Below are 24,680 nucleotides of genomic sequence, written 5' to 3' on the forward strand. Positions count from 1 at the left end.
TATAAAAGCATATTTAATTCTAATCAACTTTACAATATAAATGAATTAGAAATGTTCTATAATTTTAATTGTATATGTTAACATAACTGATACTGAAAACATTACCTTTTATCTTATACTATACTAAATACACAAGTATAACAAAGCCACCATTATCCTCCAGATGAGCAGTTTTGGCTGAAAGAGTTGATTATTTGAACACTGTTTCAGTGAGTTGGAGCTTCAGATTATTTATATTGATGTCAGGAGCACTTTGTTACAGAGCACTCTGTTTGACAACTCCCATGGCCTTGTAGTGACAACATCACGCCATATATTCAAAATAAATAGATGTTAAAGTCCTGGGTTTAATGCCCTAATATAGGACTTCTTTGAGCACAAGGGTGCGCTGTAAATTGTTTGTTTTGAATGAATTGCCGGTTTTGACCCTTTTGCCTGATTCTGATGCCACTGATTGTCGCCTGAACTGATCTGTGCCTGAATATTGACTAGATACTCTTGGTAACCTTTGAATACTGCGCCTGGGACTTTTTGTACTGCCTGTACCCAGTCTTCCTCTTTGGTCCTTACTCCAACCCCCGGCAGTAGCCGAGCAGTCCCTGACAAGTGAGGTATCTCAACAAAATAAAAACATTTATTTACAAGTGAAAAGTCGTCCCCAGTGTAACCTTCTGATGTTTTCTGTTTGCATTTTTCACATATTTTAAAGATATTTCCAGCTGCAAGTCTAATTTAATGCTTTACATCAGGTGTATTCTATTATTTCAAAAGTGACAGGTCCTCTTTTGCCCTGAGCATTTCATGATAGACACAGTGGTGCCTCCAAACATATCAGTATAGACACAGTGGTACCCCTGAGCATTTCGTGACAGAGTGGTACCCCCAGCATTTCATGATAGACACAGTGGTGCCCCCAAACATATCAGTATAGACACAGTGGTACCCCTGAGCATTTCGTGACAGAGTGGTACCCCAGCATTTCATGATAGACACAGTGGTGCCCCCAAACATATCAGGACAGACACAGTGGTACCCCAGCATTTCATGATAGACACAGTGGTGGCCCCTAAGCATTCTATTGATGCTGTGATACCATCCAGTGCCCCCATATTAACTAAAATGCTGTAAGAACATATATTACTATATATATGTTATTATATTACTATAAATATTCATTTTAATTTCAGTTCTAACACCTTCATGAAACATGGTCGGTTCTGCAGTCCATTTTCATGCTATTCCTTATTCCAGAAAATATAAAACTAGTCAATGCCTGCCTGCATAACATTATAAGCGCCAGTCAGCGAACCTTTTCAGAAAATCTACAAAACCAACTGCTGAGTGGAAGAGCATAGGAATTTACGTTCATGTTCCATTTCGCTGACTTAACCCCGCACTAAGGCTCGCAATTGTTTTTAGCACTATTTTTACATTCAGCGCGTCCCACCGAAAATCCTCTAGATGGCGCTGCCTGCTTAGGGCTAGACAGGACTCAGTGCCACTTGACTGCGTCAAATTTTCATTTTTTCTATTGTGACTTGCGCTTGCTTGGTTGCTGGGGAAACCGGAGTGTTTCCGTCTCCACTTGGGGTCGCGAATCGGAATTCAATATGGCTGATGGAGAGGCGGGAGTCTGAAGGCTACGTGAGCCGCGCAGTGGAGACACGGTTACCCTGACAGACAAGGTGACGATAAGGAATCTAATCTGGCTGTGTACATGCCTGCTTGCTGTGTGCTTTCGTTTTACAGTGATATATTCAGTTATACAGCAGGGTGTCCCCACTGGCTTGTGGTGCAGGTGTGCATGGTGCCCAGGAGGCATTCGCTCTGCCCTGCCATGGGAAACTACTGCAGGGGTGCTTGGGTATTCGGATTTGCTCGGTTTCCCATGCATGGGCCTGTAATTGGATATATATAATATTATTGTCTGAGCGCACCTGAACGCACCTGCTGCCGTTAGGGGAGTTCTTCATGGGGATACATGGCCTGGAATAGCAGGGGTAGGCAGCTAGAAGGTTAGTGTGAGTGCGAGCTAGTTACTGCTTGAAGTTGTTTGAATGGTGATTGGTTATTAAACAGTTCCAGTATGGGGACATAGCCAGAATCCCAGCTTCTCATTCCCTGCCATCTAGAGCTGTAAGGGAGGCACACGGATGAAGCCCAGGGATATGAGGCACAGGGATATGAGGCACAGGGATATGAGGCACAGGGATATGAGGCACAGGGATATGAGGCACAGGGATATGAGGCACAGGGATATGAGGCACAGGGATGGAGGCACAGGGATGAAGCCCAGGCCTGTGGCAGTTTTTAGAAGCATTTGCCAGAATATCCAGAGTGCCAATCCCTGCAATAAGCTGGTGACAGGCATACATACATGAAAGCTTTGCAGCATTAGCTAGGCAGGCATTTTCAAAAGAATATCCAAAGTGCCAGTCCTGTTCTGGGCCCTACGTTAAGGTGGTATATATAGACATATATACATTAAACTTTGCAGCATAAACTAGGCGGCCGTTTTTCAAAGAATATCTAAAACAGCAAGTAAACATTGGCCCCAAATCTCACTGTATAAACCTTGATTACCTGAGTACCTATAATAGCAAATAGGCATTCTTCTCAGATCTTACCCTAACTACTTCACAGGCTGGGCCATCTACCATTAGCACTGGGTCCTGTTTGTCTGCAGCCCTAAAGCCAGTGAGCCCATTGGCAAGTGATTACAGTTTGGTGTGAATGTTTATTATAACTGTTCCATAAGTTCCAAATAGTATTAAACTCCTGCCTAAGCCAATCTGTGCTTGGCTGTCTGGAGTTTATAAAAAATGAATGGGTTCATGCTATAAGAGGGAATTTTTAAAGAATAAGTTATAATTACTGAGCCCCCCCCCACAGTTACCCGAGACCCTGGGATACTTGGGTACTATCATCTTTTCCTTCCTGGATCTCTACAGTTTGGGTGCACATGCACAGTAGAGCGAAAAGTTTTTTTTTCTTCTTAGTTCAGCTTTTTACTCTACTGCTCATTTGCACCCAAATTGTAGAGAGGATCCAGGTAGGAAAAGATGATAGTGACTTAAGGTGGCCATACACGCACCGATATTATCGTACGAAACCTCGTTTCGTACGATAATCGGTGCATGTATGGCATGTCGGCGAGTCGACCGATATCGCAGGAAGCTGCTGATATCGGACGACTCGCCGATCGGACCAGTTTGAAAATTTTGATCGGGCGCCATAGAAGGCGCCTGACCAAAATTCTCCTTTCAGAGCTGAATCGGCAGAAGGAGGTAGAAATCCTATTGTTTCTACCTCCTTACCTGCCGATTCAGCCCTGAATGGTGTGTGGCGGATCTTACGATGTTTCGTGCGACTGATGGTCGTACGAAACATCGTCAGATCGCCACGTGTATGGCCACCTTTAGCGCTTTTACAGTAGTAGTGGGGCGGTTCGGGTTTTAGCAAAAGAGCACTGGTTCATGGTCTCAGATAAGAGATTGCAAGTGTGGGACCTGTTATCCAAAACCTGGAGTATTCCAGACAAGGGATCTTTCTGTAATTTAGCTCTTCATGGCTTAAGTCTGCTAAAAAATAATTTTAAATATTGTATAAACTGAATGAGATGTTTTTGCCTCCAATAAGGATTAATTATATCTTCATTGGGATCAGGTACAATGTACAGTTTTATTATAACACGGAAAAAATGAAGTAATTTTAAAATTGTCATTTATTTGCCTATAATGGTGTCTATGGGAAATGGCCTTTCCATAATTTGGAGCTTTCTGTATAACGGGTTTCCTGATAATGGATCTTATACCTGTGTAATCACTGTGGGTGTCTAACATTATACCTTTCCATCTCCTTTAAAGGCCATTAAGGCAGGGGCATTTATGGCCCCTGAGGCGGCTCCTCTGATGCTGCCCCCCCTCGCTTACCTTTACTGCGTCAGGGGGAGCCGCATAGCTAGTGTAAAGATTGCAATTGCAAAGGAACACATTTTACTGGAGGTTTTCCTTGGACCACCACATTATATGTTTTAGGGATATTAAGTAAGTAAACATAACAAGGGACATAGGGTTCAGGAGCAGGTGTGTTAATACACTGAAACTTTTCAATTGCCTCTTTGCTGTCCCAATCATTACCTGTCACTATCACTACCTTCTTTTGCCACGAAAGTTGGGGATGGTCTTCATTAAAAACAAAATAAGCCAATTACTTGGTGTTGTAAATTAGTTAAACTGCATAGTTTGCTGCGGGTCAGTTCACATATATCGGCTAATTATCAGGTGCTATTCACTGGTCATCTGTTTAATTCTTTAAATTCATTTCATTTGCACTTACTGCCAGAACATTTGGCCATGAGCACAGGTAGCATTAGTTCTTATTCCCTGCTGAAGAAAAATGCAGGCTGGGAGAAACAGATCCCCACTTCTGCAGCTCCATTTATCTGCGCTGAAAAGTATAGCTTCCACTTGAGAGCTGTTACATGGAGCGGACCGGAGGTAGGCCTAAATAATGCAAAAGCGGACATTTTCTGGCCAATCTCCGCTCTGTGTACTGTGGGAAATTGGGTGACCATTATGGGTTTCAAATGGGTTTCGCTAAGATCGGGGGAATTAAACTCCTCCTCTGTTCCGTAGACAGATGTAGCGTACAAAGATGCAGGTGTGATCCTACAATGGCAAGACTTCATGGATTAAGGTTTTGTGGCTTAAGGTTGGGCACAGTTGAAGCTGATCTGGTTTTGACTTTAACTATGCATGCTTATGTTTGGCAATTGTCACCAAAAACTTGGGGAAAGGTAATGAAGCCTCTAGACGTGGTGGCTGCCAACTTGCCTGTACTATTGCCTTTTATTAATTGGTATGCTAAAATGGGGCACTAAAGGGGAGAGTGGTTGGTGAACTTCAGCAGAGGGGAGAGGATGTTTAAATGGCTTTCCTTGTCCTTTAAACAAGAACAGATTTTTTAAAATGTATCTGATTGTGTGTAAAAAATAATTGACACCAACAATTCAGCTGGATAATGGTTTGTACCAACTGTGATGTTTTTTCACTACATAACCCACAATACATTGCACTCTGATGTTGCTTTCCTTATTGCAATGATGCCCAACCAGTGGCTCGTAAGCAACATGTTGCTCATCACCCCTTTTGATGTTGCTCCCAGTGGCCTCAAAGTAGGTGCCTATTTTTTTAAAATCTCTGACTTGGAGGCAAGTTTTGGAAGCACAGAGACACTGTTTTATTTCAAGCAGAACCTCCTGCAGGCTAACAATCCACATGGGGCTATCAAATAGCCAATCACAGCCCTTATTTAGTACCCCCAAATAACTTCTTTCATGGTTGTGTGGCTCCCCAACACTTTTTACATCTGAGTGTGGCTCATGAGTTAAAAAGGTTGGGATCCCTGCCTTATTGATATCACGTGTGCAGGGAATTGTGGGATTTTGAGGATGCACGTTGAGGACAGTCAGTTACGTATACATTTTTTTTTTTTTTTGGTAATCTCAAATTAGCCAGCCAGATCAGTAGGAGAACAGGGGCCAGGCTTAGGTAACTGTTTCAAACCATATTATTACATTATCAATCATAAAAAGGCTGCATATTTTTAGTTATTGTATATTGCAGACCTGCTTGAAATTATGTTTACTTTTTGAAAAGCTTAATATGTGTTTCCTTGGAGTTCCCCTTTAATTATGGCCAGTAAAAGTGTATGGTTCCGCAATATGAACTAGGAAATATGAACTAAGCCACATAAGAACCCACAAGCAGGTCTTTAGGAGCAACAGTCAGCCTTTCTATCTGTAGTGATGTCCCCTGGGTCTTTACTGCACTGACAGTGTATTGAGGCATTTCTTCCCCTAGGCACTACACACATGCACACCACCATACATATATGCACACTACACACACACCACCATACATACATACCCTACACACATTCACACTGCCATACATACATACATACATACATGCACACTACACACATACACACTACAATACATACATATATGCACACTACACACATTCACACTGCCATACATACATACATACATACATACATACATACATATATGCACACTACACACATTCACACTGCCATACATACATACATATATGCACACTACACACATTCACACTGCCATACATACATACATACATACATATATGCACACTACACACGTTCACACTGCCATACATACATACATACATACATACATACATATATGCACACTACACACATTCACACTGCCATACATACATACATATATGCACACTACACACATTCACACTGCCATACATACATACATACATATATGCACACTACACACATTCACACTGCCATACATACATACATACATATATGCACACTACACACATACACACTACTATACATACTATCTACACACACAAGTCCGTGCCGTTTTGGCTACACATAGAGGTTTTTTTAAGTGTTAGCGCTGGCGCAATTACAGCAGTACTGATTGGCTGAACGTGGAAGCCCCGTGTTCATCCTAGCATAGCTATCTGACAGCTCCCTATTGATGTATAAATGGATAGTGCCAGTCTGCCCGATTCCCAGTGTAGTAAAATGCTGTGTGATTGTGCCTGTAGGGATTAGCGCCCAAAGCATTTGCACTTATTTATGTTGGATTGATGGAAGATTTACATGAGCTACAGAGAGATGCTGATCGCTAATGGGGGTTTGCACACATAAAACTTCCAGTAGCCTGTAAGTTTGCTGCCGGGCCGGGTAAGCAGACTTGCTATTGCCTTTGTGTGAGAGCGGGTCAGGCTCCCATACACTTTGCTTTGCCGCCTCCGAGCGGCGGGTTTTTGCTTTTCGCGGACTAAGACCGGTCTGGCGGGATCCGTCCCCTTCTGCTGATTGTTGTGTGTTTGGCTGAGGCAGTTACAGTAGGGAGCTGTTCTCCCCACGGTGCGCACCGGGATCCCAGGCTGCAGCACGGCGGAGCGCTTCCAGCAGCAGGTAAGCTCGGCCATAGCTACTAGTAATACCCGCATGGGGCTGCACTCCTTCATTAGCTGTAGCGCTCAGCCCATGGGCCGCTGCTTCTGCCGGGGTTTCTGCACTCTACCGTTAAGATTTATATATATATATATCTACTAAAATCAAGAACGAGTACCGGCTACATCTTTAGCCCACAAGCGCAATATATCCAAAAGGGTTTAGAACTTCATGGCATGACTTCAAATATGTACTTGTTACCTGTACACCTGCCTTGTTGCTGTGGTTACAACAAACACTGCATGCAGGGCCTTTACTAGTTCTTTAGGTACCAAACAAATACAACATATATTTTTATATAACATATCATTCCACCTTCTAAAAGTAATATGAAAAAGTGATATGGTTTCTCTTTTTTTATATACATATGGTATGTGAGTATATATATATATATATATATATATATATATATATATATATATATATATAGATACAATTCTTACTTATTGAATACAATTGCAATTGTAAGCATCAGCATCCCTGAACTGATTACAGTAACTATTCAGCACTGTTACATGTATTAAAACCCTGCTGTGATCCAAGGATTGCTTTGTGACATTAAAAATAAGCTTTTACTTGTTTTTACTCAGATATGGTTTATTTATTACAAAAACTAATATAGCTCCCATTTATCATAAAAAGTAGTCTCTTGACCATAAATTACAAGGCAAGTAGGAAAGCACATTTGTCACTGAGTAAGGTCCCTGATATGTTTTCAGCTTTTTAGATTACATGGTGAGCTGGGTTTGTGTTCTAGTCTTATGCAATCAAAATAGTTAGTTGTTGTTTGCCTTGGTAAAGGATATGGACATAGACTATAAAACTGTTTTTTAAAGGGCATATTTAAAACAGTTATTGGAAATATTTTATGTTTTTTTTTAGTTAAAATGTAGTTCTGTTTATTAAATATAGTGACCCAGTTACTAATAAATATATATATATATATATATATATATATATATATATATATATATATATAATATTGGAAAGTTGCTTGGAATTACATATTTGGGTGGAGGTTCACGTTAACTTTTTTTTACCCCACAGGCCAGTTATTTTAGTGAAAAATTTCCATGAACCATGGCCACAGGAGGAGGTCCACCAGATGAGGCATTGAGCGACCAGGATTTACCTAACTGGAGCCATGAGTCTCTTGATGACAGGCTTAATAATATGGTAGAGTTTTTAACTTTTTAACCACCATATATTTGTATCATGCCAGTTAGCCCATGTTAAAGGAATAATAATAACCTTGTTTTTGTGTGATATTGTAAGGTGCTCTTCATTGAATATTTTATTTTTAAACCTTGCACATAGTTTAAGGGCCTTCAGATTTTCCAACAGCAGCATGCTGGGTCACCTTACTACCCATCTTTATTTACCAAATGCCCCTACACTGGTGTAACACTTCCCTACTTTCTCTAAATTTCCCGACCCCAGCAGACTGCATCCACCAATGCTTCTTTACTGAGCCCTCCTGCTCCAGCTCTCTGCTTCGTACCTTTGCTTCTCTTCCAGATGTCTCCGCACCGAGCGCCACTCTTATACTTTGCTTTTTATTCAAGGACTGGAAAGGGCAGAAGAAGGCCAACAGATCAACAGAGAAAAACAAGAAAAAGTTTGTAGAGTGTGACTTACGACTTACAAATGATATCTCTCCTGAGTCATCTCCTGGTGTTGGTCGGAGGAGAGCCAGAACACCACACACCTTTCCGCACACCAGATACGTTTCTCAAATGTCAGTTCCAGAGCAGGCAGAACTGGAAAAGCTCAAACAGAAAATCAATTTTAGTGACTTGGATCAGGTATATTTTGCACCAGATTTACTTCAGTTCTGGGCTTATGCATTTCCCCAACAAATATGTCAAGTTTATTTGCTCTTAATATAATTTTCTTTCTACAGAGGAGCATTGGAAGTGATTCTCAAGGCAGAGCTACAGCAGCAAACAATAAACGTCAGCTTGCTGATAACCGCAAGCCATTCAATTTCCTGCCATTGCAGTTAAACACAAACAAGGAGAAGTCTTCTAAAAGTCCACCCAAGAGGGAATCCAGTACTATTTCTTCGACAAAGGATTTTCTGGCATCGGCTTTCAATAAAGATTTTTTATCCAATTCTCAAGCATTCCTGGAAGAAGAGAGTCAAAGGGAACCAGCTATTGATAGTAGTCAGGTAGGATTTAATATTCTAAGTTAAATGGTGTGCATTTAAAGGTAAAAGGGGTAGATAATCACTGATGGTTCTAGCAAGCCATAATGCAATTTGTTCACATGCAAAGCATTACACTTATGCCTTCCAGCAGATTAAGTGTCAGGTTAGTAAATACTAATTTCCTTACTTGGTTTTGAAGCTTTCACGTTCAGATGAAACTTTGCTTTTTTTCTGAACCTGATACATTCACAGTGATTCCTAAGCTTAGGCTGACTAGGATTACTAATGGGTGTACTTCAGTCATAATTTCCTAGCGGTTGGAAAGATGATCCTTGTTGCTTTTGTTGTATTTTTTAAAATATTTTTTACTTGGAGGTAGAAATGCTCAGATCATGTTTTTTCATGCTGGAGGTGTTGCAATCTGTAATTGTTTCATCTTATACAAAAAGTGTAATGTATATTAGCCTTCTATTTTGGAGACTGTGCCCTGTAGCTGGCATTACAAAGTCCTTTTAATGAAATACAGTCATTTATTCATACATCACAAAACTAACTGGAGCACCGTGGGATGTCAACACATTGTACAGTACTGCAGAATAACGACAACATGCAAAGGGGGTGTCCCTTTTATTATAGAAAGGAATAATAACTTCCAGGCTGGCTGGCATATCTATGTGATGTGCTGCATTATATCCTGGGTCTGAATAGGCACAGACATAACATCAGTCCTTTAGCCCAAACAAATTTTTGCACCAAAATGTGCCTTGTGTCTACATCAGCAGCCTGGATGGGAGCAAATGGTAGTTTCTCCTCTGATGTAAATAACACACTGTGCTCTGTAATACTTAGGCTGATGGCACATGAGCCACTTCTTAGCCTGGCATGTTTGAGCCTCGTTGCAACTGTAAAACAACTGAATGGACCAAAAGAGCAAGTTTTTAACTTCAAAATTCTTTTGTGGTGTTTTTTAGCCAGCTAAAACATGATAAGCAATATAAATCTTATTTTGTTTGGTAAAATTAATGATTAATAAATTGTGCATTTAAAAATAAAACTGGTGCATTTTGATTGTTGGTGCCTGTTTTAATTTGTAAGTCGTGCAACTCGGCTCACTTTTGTAGCACAGGATTATGTAATGTAGTGGATAATGGAAAATTACCTGTGGGGATGCCTGAAATTTTGTTGTTGCAATCAAAATGCCATTGTTCCACAGCCCTTCTGCTGAAATGAGTTTAGGGATAAACCATTAGGATTGTTTTGTGTTTAACATGAATTTAAGCCGCTTAGTTGGCATCAAGTATGTGAGGCTTAAAAAGAAAAATCACTGTTGAGAGAATTTTTGCACTTTGTATATATAAATGGTAGTAGCCATAGTGTTTCTTTGACTAAACTAGTGCATACAGTAGTATTCATTTCGGCAATAAAGTTCTGGCTGCACAGTTAAAGTTATCAGTTCTAAGGGAAAGTAAATATTTATCCTTTTTATATTTTCCTAATTATACTCTACTAAGAAGTGTTCATTATTAAATATATATTTGTTAGCTAAGTTTCATCGCAAAGAAGAAAAACCCCTTTATCTACACTCTCGTGCCTTTTTCTGTAGGTTGTGAGTAGACTTGTTCAAATTCGTGACTATATCACCAAGGCCAGTTCCCTGAGAGATGACCTTGTTGAGAAAAATGATTTGTCTGCAAATATTGACCGATTATCAAACTTAATTGAGCACCTGAAATTCCAGGAAAAGTCTTACCTTAAATTTCTTCAAAAGATGCTTGTAAGTGTGACCTTTATTGAACATGTTAAAGTATGCCTTGCATGTGGGCTATTACGCTTTAGCACTGCTTCCCAGTTCTTTTCTGATTTATCACTTGGTTGTTTATGCTAATGCAATATTTCAGGCTAGCGAAAATGAGGAGGATGATGTTCGGACAGTAGATTCAGCAATGGGATCTGGTTCTGTAGCTGAAAGCACATCATTAAACATTGATGTGCCGTCTGAAGCTTCAGACACCACGGTAAGCAGCTCTCTATAATGCTAGCTGAACAAAATGAAATTGAGCTTTTGAACTACAAATGCGTAACCATGAGGATCCCAGTCTTGAAGGGATACTATTATCCTTATTTACCCCTTTTATTAAACCATTTCTTTGTATACAAAAGCTGTAATAGGGCTTTAAAAGCTCTGATTTTATGTATTATGTTGTTCAAGGGCAGTGGCACACTAAGTTCTATCTGCCTGTGTGTTTTCTTGTGGATGGGGACCAAACTCCTGCAGATACACATCCATAGGCTAACCTAAAAATCTCTCACGCCCTGCCTGTGTAGTCGTTTAAAAATTTGTGAGCATAATGTGGGAAAGGGGATACATTATGGAGAAAGAACCGTGAAATCTGGCATCATAGTTCAGGGTAAGGTTCAAGGCTAGAACTCAAAGTTATAGGCAGGAACATCGGAAAGAGTGGAAGAGGTTGCTGGACTTTTGTGTATTTTATCTTGATGTTGTCTGTTTGTGATAAGCTCTGCATCCTTTAGCAATTATATACATGCTTTATTAGATTCGGTAATGCAGGATGTTAGGGCTGCCACAAAACTACCAGGAAACTACCAGAAATTCTCTACATAAGCCCAAAAAGTGTTTCCAAATGCAGAGTGTTGAGTTATAAAATCAGATCACTCATAAGCCAAAAGTTGGAATTGTATGTGATTTTCATAACCATCTTTGCAATGATACACTGTCATGCAGCCACTGTAGAAGAGTGAGTTACTATTAAGTGTTTTTTAAAGAACAAGTAAACTTTAAAAAAAAAATATATATATTTATTTTGTTTCTCTGTCACAAGCAGCAGAACTTTTTTGCTGACTTACTTGTCTAGCTTGAAGCCCCGCAACCTTCTGCTTTATGAGGACTCCTCTCTCCGACTATGATGATCTCAAAGAGGTGCCTACTGCGCATACATGATTGGTTTTAATTAGAGCAGAAGCTGTGAGCATGCCCAGTAGTTGAGGTCTTCATAGTCTGAGAGATGAGGGTCATTTTAGGGGATTTCAAAATAAAAAGTTAATAAGTTATGTGACTAAATCTAAACATTCTGTTGGCATTGTACATTTATTTGTATTAACCATCAAGACCTAAACTTGCTTGCATGGGATTTTGGATTTCAGTGCAAACTGCATTTGAGCCTTTATCTGCTGGTGTGTAATTTAGACACATACACGGACAACTCAATCACATCAGTTTGGCCTGCTGGAAGAAAAGTCTAATCCACCTTCAGGTCAGCTGGTAGTCAGGGGACCCCCTACTCCACTGTTAAAAGAAAATGTGTTGAATTTCAGTAGTTAAAAATGTTTGTGTTAATTCCAAACACTGAATAAGATTGATTGCCCATTTTAAAGGGGAGCCTTCACCCAGCAACACTATCAACAATGGCTAAGGGTTTATCTTTGCCAATTTCTGCTGTAGGGCTGAGCATATGGCCATTAATCCTGCAGTCCTGGTGAATCTTCAATCCCCACTGTTCCAGTCATAATTAACCAAATAAAACAATGGTGGCTATACACGTATGAGCCCCTCTCATGGTATTCATCCTTTTGGCACAAATACCATATAGATTGGCACATGTATGGCAGCCTTAAAAGACCAAATAAAATGAAAGTATTATTTCATATACATTGTTAGTTTGTATCAGTGATCCAGCACCTACAAATAAAAACAATTCTTTGCAAAACATTTCCTGTTTTATATAAGTGTTTTCAGTCTGTAATCCTCTATGTCAGTGCTGTCCAACTGGCGGCCCGCGGGCCGCATGCGGCCCGCGACCCCCCTCTGTGTGGCCCCCCACCTGTCTGGCTGCTTTGATGGCTTACTCTTGTGTAAGCTTTTAATGGTATCAGTACTGTGATTAACTGCCCCCCCTGCATGGTTCTCACCTCAGATTCAGGCTGTAATCAGGCTGTATTGTTTAAATATGTAATTCCCTGTGTTGTTCACACCTTTTAATCTCTGCATTGTTCCCCCCCTGCAGTGTTCACACCTCAGGCTCAGGTTGTAATCACCCCCATTGTTCCCCTGTTCACACCTCAGGAGCAGTAGAAACCCATAAATAATCCCTGCACACTACAAAAAGAACATATACTGAGGTGGTACTGCAATTAAAAAGTTTTTTAATATATAGTTATTGTGCAGACAGTAGGAGCAGTGCCAGCATTGTGTCACTGTAGGCTGCCTGTGTGTGCCATACACACAGGCATCATAGGGCAAGCAGAGTATGGCACACACAGGCAGAGTATGGCACACACAGGCAGAGTATGGCACACACAGGCAGAGTATGGCACACACCAGCCAAGAATGGCACAAACTAGCCAAGAATGGCAAACACAGTGAAAGTATGGCACACGCAGGCAGGGTAGGGAAGGCAGAGTATGGCACACACAGGCAGGGTAGGGCAGGCAGAGTATGGCACACAGGCAGGGTAGGGAAGGCAGAGTATGGCACACACAGGCAGGGTAGGGAAGGCAGAGTATGGCACACACAGGCAGGGTAGGGCAGGCAGAGTATTGCAGGTTTTTGCTGTACTACAACCATTAATATGGGTATGGTCATGTGATAACATGGGTGTGGTTTCAAGTGGGTGCGGTTTCAAAAAGGGGAGTGGTCAAAACTGGCTTCCATTATCGGCCCTCCACCATGTAGGTCAGAAAAATTCCGGCCCTCGGTACAACAGAAGTTGGACAGCACTGCTCTATGTAATCATTGATGACATTTGAAGAATTTGAATAGAAATTTTTGGTGCTTTTCTTTTAAAGTGGTGAATGTAAAACAATTGTATTTCTCAAATAACTAGAATTAGTTATTTCACAAGTAATATTGTGCTTTAGGCATTTAACGATTAACTTGTTAGTTCTGCAACGTAATTGTGAAAGGGATTTTTAGACACACTTCAGTTTGGCTGCATGGCTGTAATTACAGATTCTTATGAGATGTATCCCCGTATGTGGGGAAGTTCTCCTAAAAAATAACTTGAATATCAAAGTAACTTGTGTATTTTTCTGTCTCTCAGACCTAAAAGGGAATCTGGGATGTCTCTGCTTGCGTCATGTATTAATACATCTGCAATGTAAAGTGGTGTACTCCCCTGTGTATCAACTTGGTATTAACTTGGAATGTGTATTCTGTAAATGTCAGAGTAGCTCAAAACATTCATTGCTGCTGGTAGAATAAAATATATTTGAATATTGTCACTTCTGTAGTAGTTTGGAGTTTTTAGCAGTTATTTGGTTGCTAGGGTCCAAGTTACCTTAGCAACCAGGGAGTGGTTTGGATGAAATAAATAGAAAAGAAAGTTACAAAAAGTAACAATAAAACTGTAGCCTCACAGAGCAATAGTTTATTGGCTGCTGGGGTTAGTGATAAATACTTAACTATAACAAATAAATAATGTTCAGTTAAAAAGTTTCTTAAAATAGGTCATTCTATAACATACTAAAAATTAGCTTAAAGGTGAACCACCCCTTTAAGCAAAGTCTTATCATAATATATAAATACTATGATAAAAATGGGCTTAAAAAAATATATCCTTTTGTTGTGGTTCTATCCAAAACCACTGCGCTGGACCACTCAGTTTAAATACGTTTATAATCTAGAAAGATATGAAAACCTGCCATGTCAAATTACACTCAATAGAGACCAATTTTTTGAATAAATTATTCTTCATGCTTGAATGATTCACTTGCCAGTGTAAAAAGACAATGCCTTGTACTTGATCTTAACTTATTTATCAAAAGTTGATGTTATTGGAAAAAGTTATTTTCATGTTGTTTAAATGTACTTTGGTAGATTCTAGACATTATTATATTTAAATTTTGGAAAGGCCACTTATTTGGAAAATCCACATTCCATGCATTTTGGTCATAAATCCCATATGAATGTTTCAAAGAAACTACGTGGCGCATATGTTTACTCACCAGATAATTACATTAATGCGGGTCGGCCGGTGACTTTGGAAGCACATTAAGCACAAGTGACAAAACGTTCTCTCTGCCATCACCCTAATAAAGTAGCCTGGACTAAGTACTGTCTCCGTAGAACTGAGCTTCCTTAATTAAATTATTTTCTCACACTTATAAAACTTTGCAGCAATATGGGGCCAATAGCAGAGCCAAATCTCTTTTCTTCCCCTTCAGTGGTGCCCCAGCCAAGAAGAACACAGGATATGTTGCAAGTTTAACAGGTCCCCAATACATATCTGTGAACTCCAATCTTAGACTGGCGCTCCAACTTGTGATAATTGTTAATTAATACCTTCTGTTATACGCACTAAAAGCCTCATCACTTTTTAAATGTAACTGCAATTGAATTTTTTTTTTATCCCTTTCTGGTTCTGACCTTTGAAACAGTGTAATAGAAATCCATTCACCACCAGGTGTTAAGCAGCTTGGTTTTACCACATTATACAAAATCTAATTCTAAATCACTTTTATGTGGCGTGTTTGTGTTGTACACTTTAGTGCTCTAACCTGGGGCGACACGTCTTTTTATAAACTACACTGGCCCAGGGATACGCCGTAGCACGTCGCTCAATTTTTCCTTTGTTCAAGGCAACCCATGCACTGCCCTAGATGAGTGCATTCATCTTTGCATTCTGTACCTGCTCTGTGCTTTGTTAGGCGCTGGGACGGTGGAACAATATGGCAGCATGGTGCACCACTGCAGTTTTTAAAGAACAGGTGGTCCAGCACAGGATAGAAAGTAAGCATCTGAAATCCTTGGGGCAGGGGTTCTTAACATTCTGACACTCTACAGTGATTCTTCATTTTGTTCTCCTTTAAACAATTTACACAGTCTCTTTCCTCAGTGATTGGCTATGTGTTACTTGACATAACTAATATAACTATATGCAGTTCCATAATTGAATTCATTTTTCAGTTAGTTAAATTAGTTTCATATTTAAGTTTCTAAATTCTAATCTAAGTTGTTAAGAAATATTGTAATGAGTTGTCATGTCGCAATGCAGATAAATACCTCAGTATGTAATAATGTGTCTAAATTATTTGAGCAGTTAAACACCATTCTCCCCTCGCTGCTTGGTAACATTACCAGCATTTGTAAAATTGGCCCAAAAGTATGCAGGCCAATACAAAAGATATTTGGTAACTTGTGGCTGTTGTATGTGATACAACTGTAGAATAAATGAAGCATCAAAGATGTTTGAGGCTTCAGATCACTTTTTTTTTTTTTACTGATCTTTACCTTACTGCAGGTCTAGAAATATTGCATACAGACTTTGCATCCCTTGTGTGAGCAATTCAGATTTCATGGATGTTTCGGTCTAGATCTTAAAGGACAAAAAAGGCACCAATATGTTACACACCCCTCCACCCTAGTGAATTAAATTAACTTTTTCTCCACACCGGAGCGCATTTTTGGGGAAAAATGCACTGACTTTTCACTGATTTTTTTAAGGGTTTTAAGCATCACTCTGACGTCTTTCCTGTATTTGCCAGAGATCCCCAGACTTGGATCACCAGCCCAGGAAAAAAAATACTGATTTAATTCACTGGAGGGTGCCAAACATATTAGCACCACCCAGTGAAATAAACTTTTAAAAGGGGAATAACTAATAATAAAATATGGTATAACTGAATTAATGTTATAGTTTCTGATAGTGTTATAGGTATTTAGCAGATTTGTTTTTCCCTTCAGGGTGTAGATCCTCAGCAAGAGGCAAAGGAAGAATTGAAGAACATGAAGAAGCAGCATGCCTTGCTTACTAGGATGCTTCAACAGCAAGAGCAGCTCAGGGCACTAAAGGGAAGGCAGGCAGCCTTACTTGCATTACAGCACAAGGCTGAACAAACTATCGCTAAAATGGATGAATCTGGTAAATACAACATTTTGCAAATATTCACTTCCCTGACATGTTGTTGTAAATTTTGATTGTTTAGGGTTATTCCTAATCGTATTTTCTTTCTTAGTTGTGACCGAAACCACAGGAAGTGTGTCTGGTCTTAGTTTAGCATCAGAACTCAATGAAGAGTTGAATGATCTGATCCAGCGCTTCCACAACCAGCTGCATGATTCTGAGGTAAACTGTGTGTGCAGAGCAGTGACTGATATCTATATAAAGGCTTACCTTACTGTTTTTATTTCCCTTTATTATGGCATTGATTGCCAATTCAGCTTTCATGCTAAACGTGCTAAATAATCCCAGTGGAAATGTATATCAGATGACTAGTATATTCTGGGGACTGTTTTTATACTGTTAACTCCATGTACCCAAAGACCTGTATTTAGCATTGTTAACTATGAGTTAAAATTATGGATATGGGGCACTTCTTTATAGAAGGGGAGTAAATGAGGAGGAAAATATTTCTTTTCTGTAAAAGTAAGGATTTTTGCATGGGATAAATAAAGAGGGAAGAGAAGCATGGGATGAAGGTAATTGGGAAATGAATATATATGTATAGAATGATGGAAATTGAGGGCTTTTGGTGTAAAAGGGACAGGGTAACCAAGTGGAATGTACATGGGGAAGGATGTATGGAGTAAAGAGGAAGAATTTCTATACTAAATAAGGTTGGAAGGATTTTTTTTCTTTAAGGAAAAGAAAAAGAGCTTGGGTTTGATACTTATACCGGCACTTTAAAGGAGTAGTTCACATTTAAATTAACTTTTAGTATGTTGTAGACAATTAAAATATATTTTTATATTTGCATTTAGTCTTCATTTTTATCTTTTGTCGTTTTTGAGTTTTTTTAGTTTTTCAGCAGCTGTCAAGTTTCAAATTTTATCAGATATCTAGTTGCTATGGTCCATTGTACCCTAGCAACCAAACAGTGGTTTAAAAGAGAAAGGTGATACAAAATAATTAAACTGAAAAAATTTACCATTGGAAAAGATGCTAAGAATAGGACATTCCGTTACATACTAAAAGTTAGCTTAAAGGTGAATTACACACTTAATATTATATATATATATATATATATATATATATATATATATATATATTAGATGTATTATAGTCTGTAGTTTTTTATTGTGAGAATGTATTTGTTTTCATTGTATATAATGGCTAATTCTGTCAGTAGTATATAGTTATCGATGTGTATAGTAGTATAGCAATGTATGTAGTAATGTATATAGTATTATAGCAATGTAAATGGCATGTGGATTGTAAAGATTAATGTATAAATAAGAAAATTATTCAATGGATATTTTCTTTTTAGGATCCACCTGTGCCAGATAACAGGAGGCAAGCAGAAAGCCTTTCACTTGCTAGAGAAGTTTACCGAAGTAGAAACTCCTCCTCCTCAGATACCCCTTTAGAAGACAAAAGCCCCCTTTTCAATAAAGTTGGTGTGCTGCTGGAGAAAAAACAGAAAATGGATACCCTTTTAGGAGAACTACACACACTCCATGACCAGCACCTGAATAATACTGCATGTAAGTTGTGGAGTCAAAAATGAAGGACTTTTGTACTTTTGCCCTGCAGTCAAAAGCCTCTGGGCTGCTTTGCAGGTTACATGTAAGCATACATTTACATTCCATATTTTCTGGCCAAGTCAAATATAATTTAAAAGATAATTCAGATAATATTAAAAGTATCGCTTTAGCATACTTTTGCTCATACTAAAAGAACTTGCATTGAACAGTGACTCGGAACTCGCAGTGCATATTTTATAGATCTCCCTTTTGTGCCTATGTAGAACAATCAGTCACTGTCATTCTGAAATGTACACTAGTGATTAATAATAGAACCACCTGTGCTCTGGAAGCCATAATGATAGACATTGTTCTACTCTAGGAGCAGGTTTGGCAATATATACCTCAATGTCTTCCTTTTGCATATTGCAAGCTGAGTTCCTCTATTGTTCTCGAAAAACATGAACTGTTTCAATACAGAAGTGTTTCTGGTCATTTATACCCCAGAATATGGGGCATATTTATTATAGTGTGTAAGCCAACATCACCAGTGATGTTGCCAATAGCTACCAATCAGATCTTTGCTTTTGTTTTCTAACTTGTAGGATACTGTTCAATTCTAATTGCTGATTGGTTGCTATGGGCAAAAAACTGGTGATGTTAGATGCACACTGTAATAAATATGCTCCTATATCTTTATAATTGTTATTTCACATTGTAGTTATGGTGTCTTCAGTCTCCCCTCGAAGAAGCACAGACCAGAGAACTTTGGGCTGTGCTATTTCTGCTGCATTATCTTCTGATAATAGGGCAGCAAACAGCCCAATAACTGTGGGAACCTATCAAGCGGCATCTGTTAATGAAAGTGAAGATGAAGAGAATCAGAACCCTGCTGAGAAACTTAAGTATGTTTAATGGTGACGGCACCATATTTTCTTTCAATACAAAAAAAATAATTGTGATATTGTATAGACTCCTGTAACTTATTCTTTGAGATGTGGGACATCCAAGCTCAGCATATGTAGTGCCTGTGACTTTGCATAGTGCATAGTGCCTGTGTTTTAAAATACACATATTGGTGTATTTAAAAAAAAAAAAAAAAAAAAAAAAAATGAATAAACTTTTTTTTTTAAAATCTCTAAAAGTACTCTATACAGCCCCCAGAATAACATACATTTTTCCTGCACCTAGATTTATTACTCCATATTACAGCCTGCACATGCCTGATTGATTTTAATTGGAGCAGAGGCAGTGAGCCTGCCCAGTAGGCACCTCTTTGCGATCTTCATACAGACAGACAGAGAAGGAGTGCTCAGAAAGCAAAAGGGGGCAGGGCTTCACTCTAGACAAGGAGGCCAGTAAAAGAGCTGTAGTTGATGCAGGAAAAAAGGCATGTTTTCTGGGGGCTTACTTATCCTTTAAATAAACTTCACACACTTTCCAGATTTTTTTTTTAAATTAATAATGGATGGTTCCAAGAAAAATGATCTAATGGAGCTGTTTGTGGACAATGTTCTACAGCTGTGCCACAAGTTCATCATCTACAGATCCACCCATAACAATGGCATCCACCTGTCACTGTTCACATGGGTGGAGTTTATTGGCTGAGATTCACCCTTGTTTGCAGCGACTTGTCATTTAAGTTAATTGCAGCAACTATGATCATCTAGGAGTGGTATAGCATATTATGGCAGAGGAAACACACTCTGTAGTATTAGGATATTTGAAGAATATGAAGAAACAAGGAAAGAGGTGTTTATATGGATATAACCAATGAAAAGAATAAATTGTTTTGTAACTAAGTTTAATTTAGCTGTTACATGAAAATTCCAAACCTTTTATTTTTAAAAACTTCATTTTTATTTCAATTTTCTGTTCCTAGGAAGCTAAAGGAGGTTAGAAAAAGACTAAATGAGTTGCGTGAGTTGGTTCATTATTATGAACAGACTTCCGATATGGTGACAGATGCTATGAATGAAAATACTAAAGATGAGGATGAAACTGAAGATTCAGAATACGAGTCTGAGCAAGAAGATGATGAACCAGCTACCAATATAAGGTCTAGAAAACATATTAAATTGACATACAATGGCACTTATTGTATTTGCATTTCATTGTTCTTTTTTATGGGAGTTATAAAAAAAAAAAAAAAAAAAAAATTCTTAATACAGAACTGTAATACTCAATTTTTCAAAAAGTTTGTTGATAAGGAAGTCATTGCGGATAGCACTCTGGGGGAAGGTATTTTTGCCTTATAAGGGCAGGGGTACAGGGGGAAATTAGTCACCCAGCGACAAATCTTTGTTGTTGCGGGTGACTAATCTCCCCGCAATGCCATCCCACCGGCTAGAGTGTAAATCGGCAGTGGGATGGCATACGTGTCGCTGAGATGTCCCGCAATTGGCCAAAATTGCCTTGAGAGGAAAATTCGGCGATTTTGGGGAAATCGTGGTGCCACGTATGCCATCCCACCGTCGATTTACATTCTTGCCGGTGGGATGCCATTTTGGGGAGAGTAGTCGCCCGTGACAAGGGAGATTTGTCATGGGCAACTAATCTCCCCGTGTGCCACAGTCTTTAGTGGTGCCAAGCTTTAACTGTTGGTTCCAGGGCTGCAATTTTTGCAGTGGAACTTTTGGAGCAGGCAGCAAAAACAGATTTAGTAGAACTGTACAGCTATGTCTCTGTGGCCGAGTGGACATTCCATAAATTACTTACATAAATCTGACTGTTCTGAGGAACTGAAATGGAAGTTTCTGTCTTAATGAATGTATTTCTTGGGGGGGAGGGATGGTTGTTTGTATAGTGACCTGAGTGCAGTGGTGGAGTGGTTGCTTCAATTTGCCAGACTAGACTAGATTAGATTAAAGAGATCTTAAAATTTACTCTGCACCAGCAACTGGTCAGTCCTCCAGTAGGAATGATGGACTGAGGAGTAGAAGAAAAAATATGTAATATGTAAACGTCCACAATAAAGTACAATTTTTGTGAGTTGTGAAAAGGTTTTATTCAATGGTTGGTTTTGGAAAGCACTATGTAATTGTATTATGTATATTACTAGAATATGCCTACTTCGTGATTTCTGTATGCAGGTGTATGCCTGGAGATCGAAGTGTCTCTTTTCATGGTATTCAAGTGATTTTCTTTAGCACTTGGAATGTAGCCCTAGATGCACACCCTAGGGATAGGATGAAAAATAATTTTTTTTTATGCAAAACAAAAATCCAATTTAACTTTAAATGTTGAATTTTTGTTCAACAAAATGTAACCTCTTTACAAAGGTCTGAATTTGTAAAGATGTTTGTGTGTAATTCAGACCTTTCTGTTATCTTTCTATTTGATGCTAAATTTAATTTTATGGGCTAATGAAAATAATCACTCCAGGGGTTACTTTGACATTGAGGCTCTGTAGGGAGCCATGAATTTCACAAATTCTTATTTGTATTTTTATTACTAGTTTTGTAGATATAGTAAGACAGAAGCTACATACAACCTTTTCCCCTTGTCATTGTTCACCTTTTGCAATTAGTTTGTGTTTTATGTGTTTGTAACACTCCGAATTGTTTTCTACAGAAACCCTCAGTATAGGAGTGGCTGGGCACAGATGAATATCAACTCTAATGCCCAGAGTGGAACAAATAACCGTGATGAGAGGCAACTGAATACTGAATGTGAAATTAACAACAGATCTGCTGTTAATTTAAGATCTATCAACATGTCTTCAGCATTAGGTAAGCTTAATTGAGGTACAATGTAATCATGCAATATGATATCGCCAGTGTCAATTAAAGGTTATGTCACAGAAATAAACGACTTTACTGTTTGCTGATATTGCTAAGTGTAAGGTCACTTGGTCTTAGATGATTTTCACCAACATTGTGTTCTGTAATGGAGTTATGGAGGCCTGCATTGGTAGATAAATGGATAAGGGATAAACCACAAAACAATAACCATGCAACCCCCTCTAACCTTTCACAAATTGTAGAAAAGTGTCCATGATTCCAGCACCCATTATATTTATCTCACTAAGCATCTGTCTAAAAAGCTTATCACTACCTATATATATATATATATATATATATACTGGGTTAACAAATTTCTCTGTCTGTTTAGATTGCTTGTATAATATAGAGCATTCTGATAAAGAAGAGGATGGTAACGGAGAACCTGACGATGAAGATGCAGAAGACCAAGGGAGCAGAGCCTCCTTGTCCAGTCAAAACAGTGTTGCAGATGATGTCCAGAATGTGGATTTTGAACAGAAATTCAATCGACTCGTAGCAGCAAAACAGAAACTAAAACAACTTCAAGACCTGGTGGCAATGGTAAAGTTATAAAAGAGGGTATATAAACCTATTGTTAACATATGCTCCAATGCACAGAACCAAGTTTGTTTTTCTTCTGTTTTATTAGTATGGTGATGATTCCGAGTCAGAACCTGTAGCACCTGAAAGATCTTTTAGTGGTGACCAACTTCCACCTGAAACAACAACACTGAAACAGCAACCAAATAACACTCGCCCAAATGCTTCAAAAGCAAAAGATATAGCACTTAAAGAACAAGCAAGGTAATGGTCTATTCTTCTACTTATATTTTGTGAGTCAGTATTTGCTGATCTGCTACTGATGGGTGATGTTATTCCCTTACAGAGAAAAATTCTATGAGTCCAAACTTCAGCAGCAGCAAAGAGAGCTCAGGCAGCTACAAGAAGAAAGGAAGAAGCTTATTGAGATTCAAGAAAAAATCCAAACCTTAAGGAAAGCTTGTCCTGACTTACAGGTGTGTGCAATGCATCATGGGGCATATTTACTCAAGGGTGTTTGTGTTTGGCTAAAATTTCTAAATTTTTCTCTTATCAAGTAAATGTGTATTAAAGTTTGTTGCCATTATTTGCTATAAAGTGGCAAAACACAATCTGGTGCAAACATAATGCTAGCACATAATGCTAGCACATTATTAATTTAGCAATCTCAAAGCAGGGGCAGGGTTTGCTCGACATTTAGGAGTGATACCTGTATTTCTCTTTGCTTAAAAGGAAATAAGCTCATTGATCAGTAAGAAATTAAATGGAAAAATGGGGCTCAATTTAACATTTCACATCAAATTAGATTAATAATAGATAGAGTAATATAGATTACAAATCATCTTATAGTCTATAGAGCTACCTGCATCTGTGAAAATTCTGCTCCATTTCTCACATGATATAGCTTTCCTATTTAGAGAAACTATCTATCATCCTTTGACTGCTGTGAAACAGGGGCCTCTAGTTGTCTTAACAGATGTTAAAGATAGCAGAATACTTTTAGCTGTACCAGTTAATTTTGAATGCAGCTCTTCCCTGACATGGATCTGCTCTCATTTTACCTGGATCTCAAAACCGAATTACAATGTTATACCTTTAAATGATGGTCATTTTCAGACTAGTAACACTTGTCTCTGTTCAGCTGTCCACCTCTAGTGCTGGAACCAACCCTAGAAACAGACAGAACAGACAAATGACAACTACAACTTCAACTCCTGAAGTCACTACAAACAGTAAAAATGTTGTCCCAGCAATGCCAGATCCTGAAGATTCATCATCTATTGATAATGAGGTAATCTAATATTGGTCTGTGAAAATACAATTGAAAGGGACAGTTCACTTGATACCTCACTTTTACTATAATGCTAAAAGTGATATTCCAAGACAGTTTGACACGTGTCTACATTTTTACATTCAGCAGATTGCTGAAGCAGCAGAAAGTCTTATGTTAATAATGTAGGTCATGAGCACTGTGCTTCTAAAGCAAGTAAAATGGGTCAGAATAGTTATCTTAGAGATTATTTAAATGATTTAAGGTATATGTAGTTTTTATATTCTTTTTGCCTTTTTTATGCAGGTTTGGTCAGAAATTCGTAAACACCAAATTTTACGAGAAGATTTGAGGCAGAGAAGAAAGCAACTGGAAACTTTGATGGCAGAGCATCAGAGGAGACAAGGACAGACTGACACATCTGGTGCTTCAGTAAGGAGTGATGACTCAGACACTCAAGGATTTCAGCAGCAGACTCGAACTGAGAAGTGAGTGTTTTGCAAAAGC

General features: G+C 38.7%; 1 protein-coding gene across 6 annotated transcripts in view; it reads left to right on the plus strand.

Annotated features, from left to right (window-relative positions):
• Window positions 1–1,544: 1,544 nt before the first annotated feature.
• pcm1 (pericentriolar material 1) overlaps window positions 1,545–24,680 on the plus strand; it is a 51,266-nt gene continuing 28,130 nt past the window's right edge. For 2 of the 6 annotated variants that reach the window (XM_012955659.3, XM_018095637.2), the window contains exons 1-17: window positions 1,545–1,685; window positions 8,077–8,205; window positions 8,595–8,834; window positions 8,933–9,202; window positions 10,785–10,955; window positions 11,080–11,196; window positions 16,881–17,058; window positions 17,153–17,262; window positions 18,404–18,620; window positions 19,321–19,504; window positions 20,482–20,658; window positions 22,173–22,330; window positions 22,713–22,924; window positions 23,013–23,167; window positions 23,250–23,379; window positions 24,045–24,194; window positions 24,480–24,661. In XM_012955659.3, the coding sequence (XP_012811113.2) occupies window positions 8,110–8,205; window positions 8,595–8,834; window positions 8,933–9,202; window positions 10,785–10,955; window positions 11,080–11,196; window positions 16,881–17,058; window positions 17,153–17,262; window positions 18,404–18,620; window positions 19,321–19,504; window positions 20,482–20,658; window positions 22,173–22,330; window positions 22,713–22,924; window positions 23,013–23,167; window positions 23,250–23,379; window positions 24,045–24,194; window positions 24,480–24,661 (2,747 nt within the window). In that variant the 5' untranslated portion in view covers window positions 1,545–1,685; window positions 8,077–8,109. Of the gene's footprint in view, window positions 1,686–6,861; window positions 6,991–8,076; window positions 8,206–8,594; window positions 8,835–8,932; window positions 9,203–10,784; window positions 10,956–11,079; window positions 11,197–16,880; window positions 17,059–17,152; window positions 17,263–18,403; window positions 18,621–19,320; window positions 19,505–20,481; window positions 20,659–22,172; window positions 22,331–22,712; window positions 22,925–23,012; window positions 23,168–23,249; window positions 23,380–24,044; window positions 24,195–24,479; window positions 24,662–24,680 lie in introns of those variants that run through there. The other 4 variants (XM_012955661.3, XM_018095648.2, XM_012955660.3 and 1 more) reach the window with 3 other exon arrangements.

This window comes from Xenopus tropicalis, chromosome 1 (assembly GCF_000004195.4).
Source record: "Xenopus tropicalis strain Nigerian chromosome 1, UCB_Xtro_10.0, whole genome shotgun sequence".
In the NCBI taxonomy this organism is placed as follows: domain Eukaryota; kingdom Metazoa; phylum Chordata; class Amphibia; order Anura; family Pipidae; genus Xenopus; species Xenopus tropicalis.